The 20,104-nt window shown below is 36.1% G+C and overlaps 1 protein-coding gene across 1 annotated transcript in view; it reads left to right on the top strand.

The window, feature by feature from the left end:
- The window catches only part of LOC123869478 (zinc finger protein 177-like), a 96,754-nt gene extending 80,431 nt beyond the window's left edge, over positions 1 to 16,323 (top strand). The window contains exons 6-7 of the mRNA XM_045912403.1: positions 8,984 to 9,149; positions 15,443 to 16,323. Coding sequence (XP_045768359.1) covers positions 8,984 to 9,149; positions 15,443 to 15,480 — 204 coding nt within the window. The 3' untranslated portion in view covers positions 15,481 to 16,323. The remainder of the gene's footprint in view (positions 1 to 8,983; positions 9,150 to 15,442) is intronic.
- Positions 16,324 to 20,104: the final 3,781 nt, after the last annotated feature.

Below are 20,104 nucleotides of genomic sequence, written 5' to 3'. Positions count from 1 at the left end.
TCTGAATACATTTTTATTCAACTAGGTACATAGTTGTCGCGCGTTACTTTTAATTAATATAAGATTACATTTATGGAATATTTGACTCTCATGTCGGGATTTTTTATCGCCACCGCAAAAGTATCTGTTCATTATCCTCACACACGACCATAAGACCAGTTTTTTGCTCTTGCCGTGATTTATCCAGCGGAAATTGTAAGACAACTAATGGCTCTTTGTTTATTGATTTATATAACGCAATATTCGGTAGCGGGAGAGGTCGAAATATTGCCTCTTTTTTTGCTCCCCTGATTGAGCCACTGGAGTTTCGCTAACCCGACGCTAATAAAACATGCATCTGATACAAGGTTACCACCTGTTATAATATCTCGGGACATCTCAGTCTTTATTGGATATAAACAAAAATGCTGTAAAAATGTAAAATGATGCAATGAGCAACGCTCACAATTCGTGCTTTACAAAATGACAGGTTTGTGCGTTTGTGTCTGATGAATACAGGGTGTAATCAAAACACTAGCAAAAACGAAGACCGGTGATAGTACAGATGATTACTAATAAGATCCCATAAAAAAATTTAGGTCCTGTATTTTTAAAATCACAATATATTGCAAATAAAACATCTGACTGATGCTAGAGGTCAACGAACGTTCCATAAATAGATCACCCGAAGTAAATGCCACATCGTAGGGGGGGGTTTGACTCGAGTTTTACACGCTATACAATGCTGGTTTGAAAATACTAAATCAGTAAAACTACCAGATAAGACAATTGATTCTTGGCATTGGATTGTGTTAAGGTAGTATAATAATAACGCTAAGTTTTTGCTAGCGTTCTGGTTACATCCTGTATAGTGTATACGCATTGGAGATACGGACTGCATGCATGCTAGTCAGTGGCGTGAACAGAATTAGAAGCTAGGGTATGCATTCACATATGATCTTATTTTCTGGCAGGTCATAATGAAAAACAAGTGTAAATTAAAAAATTATAACAGCCCCGACAAGTGAAGGTTACAGTAATAACTTGAAAAGAGCTGATAACTTTAAAACGGCTGAACCGATTTTCTTGGATTATGGCTAAGATCACTCTCAATCAAGCCACCTTTCAAACAAAAAAAAACTAAATTAAAATCGGTTCATTCGTTTAGGCGCTGCGATGCCACAGACAGATACACAGATACACATGTCAAACTTATACACCCCTCTTTTTGGGTCGGGGGTTAATAAGCATTGATTTATTACAACTAGGGTAAGCAGTGCTGTTTTGCCTCTATAAGCTGTACGCCACTGATGCTAGTATTTGCGCACTCAAAGATATCAATGGCACTTTCGCAAAATATATCGGCCCGCAACCTTGGTTGGATAATATAACATAACGCAAATCGTAGTACAATCGTAATCGTAACACGAGTTTGTAATAGGTACATAAAAGTTCTTGTTGAAGAAGTGTGAAATTTGACATCAAGGGTAATTATTTTTATAACATTTGCATTAGCATTAGAGTTCTGTAACAAGTAGTTATCGTACAGAGACCACGGGATTTTTGATTCAAAATAGATCTTGTATTAATTATCACGCTTTTTACACGCGTTACCACGATGTTGCTATTCGATATGTACCTAATATAATATATTTAGTTGGATTGACATTTCCCTTGTGGTTTTATGTTGACTATTAAAATTATGTTTGTATAATAGGTATGTTTTAGGAATATTAACTTACATATTTGTAGCGATTTCTAAATCCAATATCTTTGCTTAAGTAGGTAAGTGATGTTAATACTCGTAAAAATAGTATAGTGATTTTTAAAGAATACTGGTTTACTTTTCATTTTTATTTTTACTTGATGATTCCCGCGACTCTGTCCGCGTGAATTTCGTATTTCAAAAATCCTCTGGGCATCTCAGGGATACAAGTTTACCAAATTGAGTCAAAATACTGGTTTAACGGATGGGTTCTCAAGGTAGTTAGACAAATGCACTTTTGCATTTTTAATAATATAAGTATGGAGTTATGTGCTTCTGTGACATATTTTACATTTACTTTTTACAATTACTTAGCTGCATTTTAGTAAAATTTATTTTTGAAGAGAAATTCGTCACGGTTGTTTAAATTTTTTCAAAATTCGCAGTAACCCTACTCGGGTCATCAATAAAAGTTCTTTTGAAAATGGTTTTTGATTTCGTGCTGTAATTATGATTTTTTATTGGGTGTGCGATGGGCGGGCTAGCGAAAATTGATGGGAGGGATTCTAGAGTTAGGGGCCATCTCCACGGGCGAGAGAATCGCGGCGATAATCTCGCCGTGCCACCAAATTGGATACAAACTCTATGGGCCCATCTCCACAGGGCGATGCTATCGCGGCGATACGACGAGTGACTCTGGACGAGAATAGCGTCGCGGACTCGTCGCGGCGTGGAACGATATCGTCGAGTCTCGCGGCGATACCGCACACAGTTGATTCAACTGAGTGCTGTACGCCCAACAGTCGCCCAACGAGATTTCGCGTTCAGTACCCCCAGTATGAGATTTTACTTGTCACCAATTTGAATAGTATTTGAGAGTCGAAACAAAATAACGTCAAAGTAAAATGGACCCTTGATTTAAAGTTAGAAATTTGGTACCATTGATTTTAATTTTGCAACGTTTCCGCTTGGAGGTACAAACTTCAGCATTAAAACAAGTCAGTTAAGGGTCATTTTACTTTAACGCTAATGTGTTTCGACTCTCAAATACTATCAACGTTGGCGAGAAGTAAAATCTGGCGGAATTATCGTTGTACTATGGAGATTATCCGACGATAGTAGGACGGACTCGTCGCGATACTCTCGCCCGTGGAGATGGCGCCTTAGAATTGGTTAGGTATCGGGTACGACTTGATTATGAATCTCATTAGTTGTGGTCACAGGAAGCAAGAAGCCGTTATACAAAAATGGTTTAATAATAATTAACAGTAGATTCGATCGATGATTTATGTGAGCTTTTAATACGTAAGATAAGACTTCGGGTTCTGATGGTCGGTGACCACAGCAAAATGTCGCTATGGTTTATTCAATTAAATCAGTTTCCACTGTACATTTTACGTCAGTCTTTCACGGACTATCAACGACCCCGTTTAGAACCTTGTCACATTAACGTTCCTTCTGGAATGCTGAACGAATTCACTTCATTGATTCTAATAGCTTGATTTGTGGTAAAGTTTTTGAGATGTGACTGTTATGACTGTGCTAAGTTTTGGAACAATTACTTTTAAAACTTTCATGTTAGTTTTGGTTTCGTTATTAACCATCTAATACAGCTTTACTTCTTGCGCATTATTTGCTAGTTTAAGCCCACAACTTCGTTCCCGTGGACTACGTAAATTATTTATCTTACCCCCTAGGGTTGGAATTTCAAAAATCCTTTCTTATCGGATGTCTATCTACGTCATAATAGTTGCATGCCTTTCAACCCAATACATTCAGTAGTTTGAGCTGTGCGTTGATAGATCAATCAATCAGTCACCTTTTCTTTTTATTTATTTAATTCAGGACCTTTACCTATTTATTTTAACCTTTATTTATTTTACCAACAATGTTTTATACAAACAAGTGTAAATTAAAAATTTATAACACCCCCGACAAGTGAAGGTTACAGTAACTAGAAAAGAGCTGATAACTTTCAAACGGCTGAACCGATTTTCTTGGATTATAGCTAAGAACACTCTCGATCAAGCCACCTTTCAAACAAAAAAAAACTGAATTAAAATCGGTTCATTAGTTTAGGAGCTACGATATCACAGGCAGATACACAGATACACACGTCAAACTTATAACATCCCTCTTTTTGGGTCGGGGGTAAAAAAGAATAGCGTTATTTAGAGCTTTTTGCATTTTTAACAGAGCTCTCTCCGTCACTTACTCCATACAATCGTAGTTCCCATTTCATTTGAATATTAAGCAACCAAAGTCCATGAAATTTTGCAGACATAGTCTAGAAACTAATATCTGTGTCTGTGGTGTTTTAGATTTTTCTAAAAATATGTAGTTTTAAAATTACAGGGGCTCAAAGATTTGTATTTTTCTTTAAAAAAAGGCCCAACTTTGTGCTCGTTTTTCTAGACAACGAAGCAATTTAATGAAATTTGGAAAAACCACAGACCTAGAAAATTTAATGAATATTATGTAGTAAAAAAATTATCGTTATATATTTTATATTGTTATAATTATGTGGGAACTACGAAAACCAGAAATTACACCCAGAAATCTTGAAAATTTCGTGCTGTCTCGATTTGTGCAAGCGGGGTGGTGAAGTGCGGGGGACGACACGTGAAACTGACAGCAACGGACAGTCTAAACACACGGGCCACATTTAGACTGCACCCAACTCCAAACTTGTCGATAGGTCTAACTAAATACACTGGTACATTTCAACTTGCGTTAGACGTATGCGTTACCTACTCAGACGTTGCCTGTAGATAAAAATATGTCTCATGTTTGCTGGCAATAGCGCATGCATCAAACCCTGCAAGTTGCAACTCTCTTGCAACCTATTCCTCACGCAATACGCACAGCTTTAATATTATAATTTTTGACAATGTATACTATATGTAATGCCATATCACAGGTCACTCTCTGATTTATTGCTAACAATTTACTTCCAAATGCAAAGAAATCTAAGTGTGTTGAATTCACACTGCCCAATACCAGGACCTTAAATGACATAAATTCATTGATAAATAATCATATGTTGAAAATAAAGGAGAACCCCGTGTTTCTCGGTATAATGTTAGATGCAAAGCTTCTATGGAACACCCACATATCAACACTTGATGGTAAACTCAGCTCTGCTGCTTACACTGTTAGAAAAATTCGACAGGTACTGACGTGGAAACTGCAAAAATTGTATATTTTGCTTATTTTCACTGTATTATGTCTTACGGACTCTTGCTATGAGATAAAGCGGTAGATATTGAGAAAAAAATGTATTACAGAAAAGGACAGGACGTGCAATTTATAATTTAAAACCGCGCGCTGCCATACAATAAAAATATAAGGAAATAAGTACCTTATCTATTATCTTATAGTAGCTTCTAAATATATTTACAACTAGCTAATGCCCGCAGCTTCGCTCGCGTGGATTTAGGTTTTTAAAAATCCCGATCCTTTCATTTCCCAGAACAAAAGTTGCCTCTCCGTAATAGCCCGTCCCCGGGATGCAACTTGTTTCTGTATCACGTAAGAATATTTAAACGGATGATCCTTTTCAAATCCCGAGGGATCACCAGGATTTAGGAATGCAATTTCTTACAGCATCAGGGTTGAGGAGTTGGAATCCAAATTTTTTATTGAACAATGTCGCAAACTTTCTTTATCGATTAAAAAAACTACCCAAAATTACGCAGTTAGGTTACCTGCCAAATTTCATGGTTTTGAGTCAACGGGAAGTACCCTAGAGGTTTTCTTGACACACACGACAGACAGAGAGATAGACAACAAAGTGATCCTATAAGAGTTCCGTTTTTCATTTTGAGGTACGAAACCCTAGAAAACGTAGGATCGGCATTCCGAACCAGTGGTAAATTTTTCTGACCATCCAAAAACACTTTGAAGTTTACCTAAAAGTTTACAGGAATAAAAATTTATCATTGTATTCCATTCCATTTCATTCTATTCCATTCTGTTCAAAGATAAATAGATAATAAAAATATTTGTCACCGAAACAATAATTTACGATACATCAACCAATATCAATTTAACTGATGACAATCTGACTATTACCAAAGTGAACGACTACTATAATATCTATTATATACGACTAACATAATATGTATTATAAATTGTGTGCCGTTTGCATTCTCACTAGGTTCTCATTAAGTTTGTTTTATTTGGTTAAACTTTCTGGCATTTATATTGTTATGACGTTTAGTTGGCAAATAGTCTCTTTATTGGCTGAAACTCTAAAATTCAGCCAATCACAACAAAGAAAATATTGTAATAATGATTGATGCAGCTTTCTGTAATTGAAAACAAAATATTTGACATTAACTTGAATGTGACAGTGTTTTCCGAATAGGGTTGCCAGAGGCCCCGTATTTTACTGGTTACCCCGTATTTCAGGATACAGAAACCTGTAATTATGAAAATAAAATACGGGGCAAATAAAACTAAATATTTTTAGGGTTCCGTAACTCAAAAGCAAAAAAGAACTCTTATAGGATCACTTCGTTGTCTGTCAGTCTGTCAGTCTTTCCGTCTGTCCGTCTGTCCATTTGTCCTTCTATCCGTCTGTCATGTGTTCATGAACAAATATTAGTATTTTCAATTTTCAAAGTAAGATAACTACATATATCAAGTGGGTTATCATATGAAAGGGCTTTACCTGTTCATTCTAAAACAGATTTTTATTTATTTTTATGCATATTTTTTTAATGCATAACAGTTTTTGATTTCTCGAGTAAAATGTCGGAAAAAATACCCGAATACGGAACCCTCGGTGCGTGGGTCTGACTCGCACTTGGCCGGTTTTTTACAAATTCAGCAGGAGCTGGCTGGCGAAATCCAACACTGACGTTATGTCCAGTAGAAAGAATATTTTCCTTTTGCGGCAATGCGTAGCCGAAACCCACTCGATATTGATCATGGTCGTAGCCAAGGCGGCGGGGCTTGGTTTGAGGATGTAAGCCTTTTTTTATACAAGTTAGCCCGTGACTTTAATCTTTTCTAGTGGTAAGTGATGATGCAGTCTAATTTCTTGGCCGTTAGGGCCATACTAACCATATAACTAGCCATGACCGAAGCCTCCCACCAGACCAGAAATTTCGAAATGGTGACTGCGCCTGGGAAGCCGTCAAAAACCTAAGCCTAAAATAATACTTACACTATTTCTTGCATTTGCTTACCAATTTTTTTTTTTGGAAATATATCAAACATTTCGCGCTCACTTCACTCGCGCTTTGAATTTCTATTACTTGGTGTAAACCCCGCAATTTCGTTTGCATGAATTTAGATTTTTAAAAATTCCGTGGGGGATTTTCCGGGCTAAAAAGCCGCCTAAAAAAAATGTCTGGGATGCAAGTTACCTCTGAATAGTAAGTACCAAAATTTTGGTAAAGAAGATGGGCCGTGAAAGGGTAACAAATAGATAGGCAAATAGATATACTGTCGTATTCGTAATATTAGTATGGATAGGAAGCTTTAAAAATAAAATCTTGCTATGGCTACACTCGTTTCCCTTTCACTTTAATTTTTTCTGTATTGAACCAAAAACACTTACGCTCACTGCGCTCGCGCTTTTTTTATTGTTGTATTTTATCTCACTGTCAAATTGAAAGGCGAAATTCCACTAACCAGGTAATTAGCCCATAAAGTTGAGCGAATGTTTTTTTCCTCATGACAGGATTCAGTTCCGGCCCTAATAAAACCTCTCCCGCAATCGATTCCTGGCTACGGCCATAGTATTGATACTGTGAAGGTGGAATTACAAATTAAATGTAATTTTAAGTTGAAATGAGAAGATTGTATGCATGAAATGTATAACATTTTGCTTTACAACACTAAGAGTTTTTAAAAGCTATTTAAATAAATAAATCTTTTATTTAAAACCACATTGCAAACACAGTTCACCAATCAAGATACGGCAACATACAGAGAAAAAATACAAAACTTATAAATAAACTGAAATATCTAAATAGGCTTTCCATGCATTTCAGAGAGAACCACCGCCTATATAATATATATTCTTCAAATACTTCAAAATTTCAAATTTCTTCAAATCTAAACCCCGTATTTTTGATGGTGGTAGCCTGTAAATCAAAAAGAGCCAGGTGGCAACCCTACTTCGACCTAGACAGAATGAAAAATTGTTTTCATTACTCGGTATGCCTACTGCCATAGTGTGACAGAAAGTGTGACGGTAGTTGTGACCTCTGATTGGCCGACTCTCTTTCACTATTTGCTAAAATTGATGATTGCAACAACAATTTTTTCTTTTTTGTAATCGAAAACAGAACACGGACGTCAAACAGGTTGACTAATTGCAATCATTTCTGACCGGCTAACATTGTTCCGCTAGTGGCTCAAACTCACTGTCGCAGCAAGAACATGGTAAATTCAGCCAATCACAGCAATTTGAAATTTGGTTATCACAAATGTACCGATCTAGGAACCGAGAATGCACGAACCAGGGCAGATAGAGATGAGAACAATAATATCATACGTAGGAAATCGACGGGGGATCGTTGGCAAGGATAGCCTTAAGTAATTCATATTATGTATGTCAATCGTGAGTTTGTCAACACAGTAAGATTATATTATTATTGCACATAATATGAGTCATTCATTCAAAAAATATTGAATGAATAAACATTTTTATAGCACGTACCACGTCCAATACATCTATTTTCTAGACAAAGGGTGTACCTTTATTATGCAAGTTCTTAAGAACCAAGTGAAGCTTTGAAACAAGGCACCGCAGCTTTCATTATAAATTCATTTGCACGCTCGCTCCGATGTGCAGCGTCATGACTTTGATTATATTGGAGATGATCATTATTAGCCGTTTTATTGTCTTCCAACATTGATTTTGTTTTCTTTTTATGGTCATTACCTTCGGGAATGAGTCTTGTGCGTTTACTAAGTTTTATTTTCACATCGAGTTTTTTTGTGGGCATACATTTAATTTGTTTTAAAAATGCGCTTCGATTTTGTATTTTGTTCCTTTTAATTAAACAGTTACATCTCATTTTATCTGTTTAAGTTTTGTTTAGATCGAGTTTGCATAGGGCATTAAGGAAATGACTGAGCAGATTTGATTTATTTGCATTCTGAATCTTTTTTCTACTAGTTTTGGTTATTATTTTCTTCTTCATTGTATAAATTCTGATTGATTATTACACCTAGCCTTTGCAATATCTAGTGATCGTCTACAGACATTAACATAACATTCTTTTCGTCGATTGTAACATTACAATTATTAACATCATTAACCTTTTGTTTCTTTTCCAGGAAAAACCGCACAAATGCAGCCTCTGTTCCAAATCCTTCCCAACTCCAGGCGACTTGAAGTCTCACATGTACGTGCACAGTGGATCCTGGCCTTATAAGTGTCATATCTGTTCCAGAGGTTTCTCGAAACATACCAATCTGAAGAACCATCTATTTTTGCATACAGGTAATTTTGATATCCTTTTCATGTATCTACTTACTACGAGTCATAAATTCATTACGATGTCTTGGGCTGATATCATATCTTACTTTCGCTTTGCTTTAGAGAGTTAAAAAAAGACTGGGCTTTAAAGTACACTCAGTATATCTCAGTTTTAGAGCTCTACTAATATTTAAGTAATAGACCGCAATAGTCACATAAGCAGCTATTGACGTGTCTATGATTGAACAATTTTAAATATGTCGGAGCGAGCGGCTCACGATCGGCATCAAGAAGGCTAGGTTCTAGCTTAGTTCGTCTATCTTTTGTGGGCAAAGGAAACGCGCGAGGCAAATACAATAACTAGGTGTAATGAAACCACTAAAGAGTCTTATTTAACGATATCGTTCACTAATCACTAGTCACTACGTTCTTAATCAAATGGCCACGTTATAATCTGCGTTTAGAAGTCTTTGTCATGATTTTATTAAGTTTAATTAATAGAGCGAATAACGAGTCCCCGCGGGTCACGCTCATTCGGTATAGAGGTCAGAATTTGACTGCGAGCTTCATGCTCTTAGCTTGTAATGTAAGCTTTCCCATTAGATAAACAAACCGACCCCAGGCCACGTTCGATGGCATGGTAACCACGTCACCGTCGCTCATAATGAAAACAATGATCTCTTTGTACTTTGCTTCGCGACAAGTTAAACACGCTAACATAAGCAAAAGCATTCCCATGAATTGGGCAAGGTGCTATCTGATACCAGCCGCCAGCGCCGCGCGCCGACACGGCGATCCTGACTCTCACACGCCCTCGTGTGCTACAGGATTTCAGCTGTTGTTATTAGCAAAATGACAACCTTTCATATACTGAACCAGTTATGAACCGTTCGGCTATCCTACTCAACTACCACAAGCACAGAATGTCAAATATCCACAGATCAAAACTAGTTCACCATATTATTGTACCAAAATTCAATGAACAATCTATTCGTCTAAAACTCAATGAACAATCTATTCGTTCAAAACTCAATGAAGAACAATGTCTGGACCACAATGAAGAACATCTAAGTAGTTGTCTATACTCCAAAAAACGAAATTTAAATTCACTTTAAATTAAAATTCACAAACACAAACGTACGTATGTACAAACAAATAAACGTACACGTAACGATCAAACTGTACAATGAAACGTGTTAAAGTAAGTAAACGTGCAACAGTAAACGTGATTCATTTTCAATCAACACCACCATGACTATATGAACTCATCCATAAGCCACAGCAACACAGCGACTGTAATAAGTCATACCACCACGGAATATATCCGCACTTCACGGCAACAAGCCAAACCCGCCACGGGGCAAACCATCACGCACACACACCCTTAACCCGTTGCCGCCGCGCAGCCTCCGACCAGCTAAACTGGGTTAGGAATATGGCCTACGATCGGACAACAGGAACAGGTTGTGAGCCAAAATCAATCACGTTATCACATTAGAAATTTTTGTCATTTACTTCATACGCGATATCACGCTAGACATTATCGTTATTTACTTCACGCGCGCCGACAATGGCTACACCTGACTGTTCCTCATTTTCATTATCATTATCTGAAATCATCTCAAATTCTGTGGGTACGTAACATTCTGGCATCGTTTATGATGGACTATTTTTAAAATCCAGTAACTCAATCACTTTAAATCAAAACTTTGAATCTAATATATCCGTTTTCTTCATACATGGTGACAAAATTACGAACAGCAAAAAAAAATTAAGGTTTACTTCCGTTTTATCAATCTTAATTTGCAATAATGCAGCAATACAGTATAAACGCGTCAGTAAAAGCAACAACGTATTATTTTTGTTTAATTTGCACCATTTGCTTTCTAGTAACGTCAATATGAATTAAATCCCAAAATTTTTGGTATCGGATCAAGTTCAAGCTGTGTTTTCCGAATTTTAATTTTTCAAAAATACAAATCATACAGTTTTTGTACAACTCTAGGACTTATTTTCTCATAATCTTTTAAAAATAGTTTACGCACAATTGATTCGTGCGTAAACTTGATACTTACTACCTGAAAGCCCTAAATACTATGGGCAAGCATTGAGTTTTAGAGTTATGTTTAACTTTTCGGTGTAAAATACCAATTATAACAAGATTTATAACACTATTTATTTCATTTTTGCTTAATTTTGAAATACCTATCTGTTACTTCAGAAAACACAATTGTTTTTCTTTTAACCATATCTTAGAAAGCAATAATATTCGTTTTGCTTTTAATATTGTTTTAGAAAGCAATCGTTTTTCTTCATTATCTTAAAAGTTCTCGGATGGCTACTGATCGCATAATCACTTATACGAATTTGAATTGTTAGCAGTAGTAAATCTCTATCATAATTAAAAGTCAAGTCAATATTAAAAATTTCCGTTATTACTCACAAGGAAGAACGTTCACAAGTGTGACAGATTCTAACTCTCTTCAAGTTTCAAAAAAAAAAACTTGACTTTAAAGCTCGAGATCATGATGGTGGACTTTCTTTAATTTATTTGATTTTTAACTCACTCAGGCTGGAGTTTGCCGAAAGCTACATAAACAACGGCTGCTAAACCAGCTGGTTATTTCGAAACCGTCGTTCAAACAACCGTTTCAATATCCACTGTTCATCACGAAAGAGTGCAGCATGGCTACTAAATCGGCGGAACACCATCCGTTCTTAGCCACGCCGCTGCTACGAACGAACGCCAAAACGCAACGCGTCAGCGAAGACACACTGTCATTACTATTCAACACAACAAACTGTGACGCCTATATTTAGGAGCATAAAATAAAATACTTTCAACTGGAAAAGTACAAAGACGCTATGGGTAAGATAAACTACACTATTGTTCTAAATTTTGCCAGGTAGTAACCGACCCTTAAAAGATTCTAGTGTTTAAAATAATTTCAATATTAAAATGGAGGGCCAAAAATGTGTACAAGTGATTTTTCAAGTGACGACAAGCGCATCAGTTCGGAGTTGGGTTTAAAATATCAAAATATAGTGGAAAGTAAGATAAGTAAGTAATTATTTCCAACCATTACATTAAACACTTGTTACACGCTACTGAAATGAACAACGCAAAGACAAATCAAAATAATCTAAATTGATCTGTACACAAGGGCACAACAGATGTAAAAATGTGGAAACCCCGGTTAAACGATCCTTCTGAGCTGCAAACCTTGGTTAGGTGCTGATGAACAGTAAAAATCACTTAACCAGCCGGTTTTCTAATAATCAGCTGTTTTAAAAGTCGGCGAACTCCACCCTAGTCACTAATTTCAACTTTGTCATCAAAAACCTTCTCAAAGAATCATTGCATTGACACTCGACGATCAAAACCAGATCGTATTGATTCCATTTTTCTTAAAACACAAAACATATCGTAATAGCTCTACCTTCTCAACTGATACGCGCATCTACATACGGAATCGCCATAGCATCGGACGTAGACCCATGCAGGATCACCCCGATACGACGCATTCACGCATGCAATCGCCACACTGCCTGGTTTCCACGAAACCACCTGAAAGCAAGCTATTCGATCACACGATCATCGAAAATCTCATAGTCCTTTCTAGCCATCAATGCTTCTAGCTCAACTTTACACAAGAGCCATCAATGATTCTTTGTTAATCTAGGGCTATGCTACCATTATCAAATCAATAATGTTTATTTCTCCGATTGCCCCTTGATTGAACAAATCTAAAAACTTTATTACTCTGATTTCTCCTTGATTTAAACTAAATCAACGTTCTAATTTCTCTTTATGATTTCAACTTAATTAAATTAACACCAATAGAGAATTCATCAAGCTTTTTTATAGCTCAGAATGAATTATTGCAAACTTCCAAACACTTTCTAAACAAAGCATTCTAAACACAGAACAACAGAAAAACATTGGGTACAAACGTTCATTTGTTTAGATTGTTCGGCACAGTAGGTACCTAGCAACAGGTACGTACGTAGTGATTCGTGAACTTGTTTAGTTTACAAAAGAAACACTTCAATCAGTTACTAACCGAATATGAGAGCAAGTTTACATTAGGTACATACATTCATAACATCGCGTCGGTGACTATAATATCAAGTGTTTAAGAGTCACACCGCTAAGCTCTATGTTTTTGTTAGAAAGAGACTCTTTGTTTGTATTAACGATAAACATCGGCACCTTTTGTAATTAGCTCTACGCTATTCAAATAACATAAGTACCTAGGTACAGGTACTGATTCTGATGGCAACCAAATGGAGCACTTGCAACTCTTTTCCACCAGTGTGATAAGAAAAGTATGTTGTTTTTATGATACTACAATAGGATAGAACACAAAACTCATTAGTCATTATACGTTTTTTTTTAGAAGATAATAAAAACAGGACAAACAAACAACTCAATTCAAAACTGTCGAACCCCGCTACTTCAGGCACCAGTTTAAGCACAGTGTCTTTTGCAAAGCAGTACCAAAATTCAGAGTCTTTAATTTAAAATTCACTCTTAGCCCTTTCTCAGCAATATTAAAAAGGAAAAGATCCAAACCTAGTTTAGAGAAAGACACCAGAATCGACACCATTGATCCAAGTCAGTTTATTTTAGAGAAATACATCATATTCATCAGAATCGACACCATCAAGGTAAGTCGACATAAAGATTTACGCAATGGTAACGGAACCCTTTTTTTCGGCATCAACTTAAAGCAACCACTTATCAACATTGCCTCGTAACTTAACTCTTAAAGACGGCGACGTTTTGTTACGATGCGGTCACATTAAGGTAGTAGCTAGTAAGGTCGTCAATGCTTATTGAATCGGGGCTAAAATCGTCTAACGCCAAACGGCACTGCGACCGCCGCCGCACACTATTCGCGGTTACATCCACGTTCAAAGGGAAACGCCACTGAACATCGCGCTGCTGGCCGCTAATGTGGCCGGGACATTAATACAGCTCTTATTCACAACTTCACTGCGTAATATTATTTCTTTACTCGTAGATACAAACATTATACTCTTTGAAATAAAATGTTTGTCTTACTTTCAATAAACAAATTAATTCAATTATACTCGGTACTGAATATTTTCGCTTTTTCAAAACCAAATTCTAATAAGAATAGGCTTGACACAATAAAACATCTTTCTAATAAGCCATAATCTCGTTTCACAGAAAATATTCAACACCAATTAAATAACATGGATAGATCACACCTGATTAGCAGATCTCTGGCAGGAGTACACTGGTCCTGGTTCCACTTCACGTACGAGTATACGCAAATGTTCGTTCTATGTCCATAATTTCTTTCATTGCAAGTCTTCAAAATTATGACTTGCAAAATTTCGCGCATTTACACCAAATTGCACTCGCGACGGATCCCACTTCTGATGTCGGAGCGAGCGGCTCACGATCGGCATCAAGAAGGCTAGGTTCTAGCTTAGTTCGTCTATCTTTTGTGGGCAAAGGAAACGCGCGAGGCAAATACAATAACTAGGTGTAATGAAACCACTAAAGAGTCTTATTTAACGATATCGTTCACTAATCACTAGTCACTACGTTCTTAATCAAATGGCCACGTTATAATCTGCGTTTAGAAGTCTTTGTCATGATTTTATTAAGTTTAATTAATAGAGCGAATAACGAGTCCCCGCGGGTCACGCTCATTCGGTATAGAGGTCAGAATTTGACTGCGAGCTTCATGCTCTTAGCTTGTAATGTAAGCTTTCCCATTAGATAAACAAACCGACCCCAGGCCACGTTCGATGGCATGGTAACCACGTCACCGTCGCTCATAATGAAAACAATGATCTCTTTGTACTTTGCTTCGCGACAAGTTAAACACGCTAACATAAGCAAAAGCATTCCCATGAATTGGGCAAGGTGCTATCTGATACCAGCCGCCAGCGCCGCGCGCCGACAAATAGATAAAGTATCATTGACAGTATTGTAGACGCTTTTGGTAATCCTGCGCCTGATTTGTTGTATCCAGGTTAATTGTGTTCGTTTACAAACTTTGGCACTATTAATACTCGTATCTTAAAATCTGCCTATCGCCGTAGCTGAAATTCTTCTTCTTCTATATTAGCCCTTATTAATCCATTGTTGGGCATATACCTCCTCTTGTGCACGCCATTTTTTTCGGTGCTTAGCGAGTTTCCTCCAACCAACCAACCATCGGACCAACGGGATGGTTTTTTTCCAACGTTTCTCCTTCAGCTGAAATTCAGTCAGAGCCAAATTATTATTGTTAAAAACAGTTTAGATTGTAATGATGTTTTTTTTTTTGTTACAGCCAAACATCAGCGCAACAGTGCCAGAGATGCAACTTGAAGATTACGAATGTACCCTTACGGTATACAAACATGCTATTTAAAGACTTAGTAGTATAAAAAGTGTGATATTAGAGTTTAATTAGTTTTAAGTGTTAAATTATTCATATAGCTATATCTAAGTTAAGAATTCATTATTATTTTAATTATAAGAGCCCCGTTGTTAGACTGAATAAATGTCAAAACAACATTATAATAACTCATAATAGTTTATTTGATGACTAAAATTTTACGAGCACTTAGTGAGACAGGCGCTTAGACCCAAATGAAAAAGCTTTCAATTTTGAGGCTCCGATTTATATAAATTGAACGACTACTTACATAATATCTTGGTTTTATAAAATTTTAATGTACGCAACATTAAAATTTTCCCCAATACAGCTTAAATACAGCTAAGTACAAAAACAAATCATAGCAAAATACCTTTAAAAAATGTCAAGAATTCTCGCTTTGGAAAGAAAATTTGTAAGTGAAAACAGTACCTAGTCATCGCGGAAATCATGATGAAAATAAAATTTGAATAAATTTCATTCCTGCCCCGGAATTCTTGACAATAATCAGATATAATAGGAAAACTGTGAACTGTGTTGGAATATAATATGAACCTCTTTGCATGGTTAGCCTGGAGATGGAAGAATACTTCGATACAAGATATAATCCAAAATACTTAGAATTCTCTGTCTTTCAGTCAGGTTTTTGGTATATTTAGGAAATTGTGATGTATCTACAACGAATCAACGGAATTACAGTAACCATATTGAGGTACCGAGTAATTTTACACGAATTCTAGCATCAGGCACGTTCTTTTTTTTTTTCTCTCTCTCGTCTGGCTTTACAAGGATTAGCCAATGTCAAGTTTGTAGTTATTTGTAACAAGTTAGTAAACTATACAAGTATGGACCCCGTCTGTGCCGGCACTCGCCGACATACACACGGCACCCCCTTAGAGCACTTTCCAGTCAGTTTTAACAAAAAAAAAAAACACTCCAAAAAGGCAGAGCACGCCCGTAAGCCAACACCAACACAGACGAAGTCCGGCACGTTCTTTACATTAGAATCTTTAGCACCACTATGTTTTGCCCGATTTCGAACTATTTTGAATTGTAGAACTTATCCGATGACGACTCAGTGGTAGATTATTTTGACGATTCAAAAGCACTTTTAAAAGTTTAATTGATTAAAAATATTTAAAATTTTGAAATTTTGAATCAATTTGATATTGCTGTAAGCTCGACGCTAGCAATTTCATAGTCATCTGAATACGCGTATAGGATCAAAATGTATTTCTACCATAATAATTGTCATTAATTAGTTCAAATAGTCGGAAAGCCGGGGGATTAAAACTCATATGGTCCGATACAAGATTTTTTCCATAATATAAATATATTGCTACAGACTAATCCGATGACACCTTTAAAATTAACCAATTTTGGTATAAATTTTAATTAATAAATCTTATAAAATGAGCAACGCTTAAACACTTAAATCAGAACAGGAAGTGACACCAAATTTTGTATAAACTATTAGTGTCGTGGCAAATACTACTCATATGCAAATAAAATTGTCCATCTATCTGATTTATAGGACTTTTAGTCCCCTGGCTCTCAGGCTATTAGGGAAATTGGTAAGTTGGTAGCCGAGTCATATTGAAATATTTTCTGAACGTTAATTACGTACCTAATTAATACATATTGAAAATCTCTAAAGGATAATAGATCTGATTTGATACTTATTGGATTTTATTATGTTGCCGTAGGTACTAGTTATTACTTTTATAAGTAAGTATATTCGTGTTAAACATTACATCGAAACAAAGATTTTATTAAGGCTATTACGTCAGAAAAAGTAAAATTTGCTAGATTACATGAAGCTATGGTATAAAAAGTAAAGAACAAACATAGGATAAACAATATATTTTTTCTTATTTTGCTTGCCTTATTTAAGAAAAATCATTTGTTCTACCTAATTAACTAAAATATGTTTAATATTAACTCATCTCTAACAACTTTTTTCTGATGTAAAAGTCATCTAAGATTATGTAGTGTTCAGAGTACTTTGTAAATAATTTTCCCGCCTTCACATAGTTTTATAATTATGTTGTAAATATAAGTTTTAAGTATATACAAGCTACATAATATATGTATGTAGAAATATTTTTACGTGTAGGTAATATACTTACACTGCGTACGTATATTGTGATGTTATTTTCCGTTCAAAATGAATTCAAAAGCGAATTATTAAGTTATAAAATAAAAATTATTTATATACTTAATTATAAGTGCCTTTTTGTATATTCAAATAAATCTTTATACAATAATTATAGCAACAGGTTTTATTTTCCCACAACAATCTTATGATATGAGTTATGACGCACATTTGATTTTATGATTAGGTACATAAAATTTACATGTACCTACTAAATATCTGGTACAGTCCGCACAAAGACTCATCAAAAAGTACAATCTTATGATCTATTTATCTATGGTAGAAGTCGGAATAAGTCGTCTAATATTTAAGACCCTGGTTTCGCTTAGATAGAAATCCTGAAAACTGTTACTCTGCTGGGTCTATATTCCAAAATAACCGGCCAAGTGAAAGTCAGACTCGCGCACCGAGGGTTCCGTACTACAGTCGTATTTTCACTATAAATTATGTACTATTATTAGGGGTCCGTACCGCAAATGGAAATACAGAACCATTATACTTTGTTGTTTGTCTTTCTGTCTGTCTGCCAATCTGTTGTGACTGTCAAGAAAACTTATAGGGTGTTTCTCGTTGACATGAAATCATGAAATTTGGCAGGTAGGTTGCTCTTATAGCACACGTAAAGGGAAAAATACGAAAACCGTGAATCTGTGGTTACATCACAAAGAAAAATTAAAACGTGTTCATAAACAAATCATTCGTATTTTCAATCAAAGTGAGATAACTAGGCTAAGTGGGGTATCATATGAAAAGGTTTATCCGTGTATTCTAAAAAGATTTTTATTTATTTTTATGCATAATAGTTTTTCGATTTTTCGAGTAGGTACGAAACCCTCGGTATGCGCGAGTCTGACTCGCACTTGGTCGGTTTTTTTAACTATTTAAGCTTGGGTAATAAATGCGTTTGACTGCAATCACACGTACCTACATCCTAAGATGAAGCGCACCTGCCTAGAACATGCCTATTCACACTTCTTTGAAGATACCATTATTATTATTAGCTATAGGTACTACTAGCTAGCGGGAAAAACGGAAGCAGGAAGGGCATTCCATAATAAATTCTAGCAGTGCATATTAGATTTAGAAACGTGGAAGCAAATCGCTTCGTAGTAGAGTTCGTAGAGTCCGTGGAATTTCGACAATGTAGGGATGCAGACTATGGTGACAATTTTGATAATTCTTTCTCCATTAGAAAGCTACTTTATCTAGATTTTACTCGTGCAAAGCCGGACGGATCAGCTAGGAGGTAGGTATCTATATTTTATACAAGGAAAAGCTAACTGACTGACTGACTGATTGATTGACTGTCTGATCTATCAACGCGCAGCTCAAACTACTGGACGGATCAGGCTGAAATTAGGTATACAGATAGCTACTACGACGCATCCGCTATGAAAGGATTTTTGAAAGCTGAACCCCTGAGGAGGTAAAATAGGGGTTTAAAATTTGTGTAGTCCGCGCGGACGAAGCCGCGGGCATAACTTAGTCCTAGTATACAGTTTAGAAACGTTTCAGTCGCAAATAAAATCCGCCCCTAATATTTCACAGTCCGCGCACCACAATTCGCAATTACCTTACATTTTTAAAGAGCTCCTAATTAAACATTTATCACCCGACCGAAGTCAATAGACAACTATATTTATAGCGACCGTGGGCGCGTACACGCGAGCCCAGAATTTGCATAATACAACTTCAGTTGGCAGTATTAAGACTTAATTGTTCGCGAGAGGTATTGGTACACGTACATTTTATCCCGCTGCTTATTCCGCGTGTATTTATTTACATTTCACGCTTTTACTTTAAAGTGTTCATTAGGCGTGAGTTATAGGAAGTGTTCGGTTAAATTGGGAATATCGATTAATAGCTCCTTTACTTTGCTACATTTTGTGCTAAATCGATTGGCAACACTGTTAGTAATCTTCATATATAACCGGACAGTGTTGCCCTAGTATGAAAGCCAAAAGGACCAAATTTTTATATTGGCACCGGGTTTACGTACCTTTTGACACCATCGATCATGCTTCAAAAATGATGGTCTGTTACCAGGGTTATAAATACCAGGGTTATATCTAAATATGAAGTTCCCCGGATCTGAGCTTTCCTAAAAAAGGCCAAAAATCTGTCACCGAAAAATACCAGCATCGTGACATGAAAGTTTGCCAGTTTTTCATTATTAAACCCAACATTCCCAGAAAAATTATTATGAATTCCAGCTATTAACCAAGATGTTAAATTAAGTGCTAGAGGGCTAATTGGCACAATATTTATGGAAATACTAGTTGATGCTCGCGAACAAAGTCGGCAGGTCTTTTAAAACCACGTGGGAACTCTGATTTTTCGGATTTTTTTTTTCGTGATGAACTCAAAGCTAAAAATTATTTTTCCTGATGGCAGTACTATAACAAGACCAAGCAAAGCCT

This window comes from Maniola jurtina, chromosome 11 (genome assembly GCF_905333055.1).
Source record: "Maniola jurtina chromosome 11, ilManJurt1.1, whole genome shotgun sequence".
NCBI lineage: Eukaryota > Metazoa > Arthropoda > Insecta > Lepidoptera > Nymphalidae > Maniola > Maniola jurtina.
Note: the sequence above shows the minus strand (reverse complement) of the source record. Positions and strands in the feature narration are given on the sequence as shown.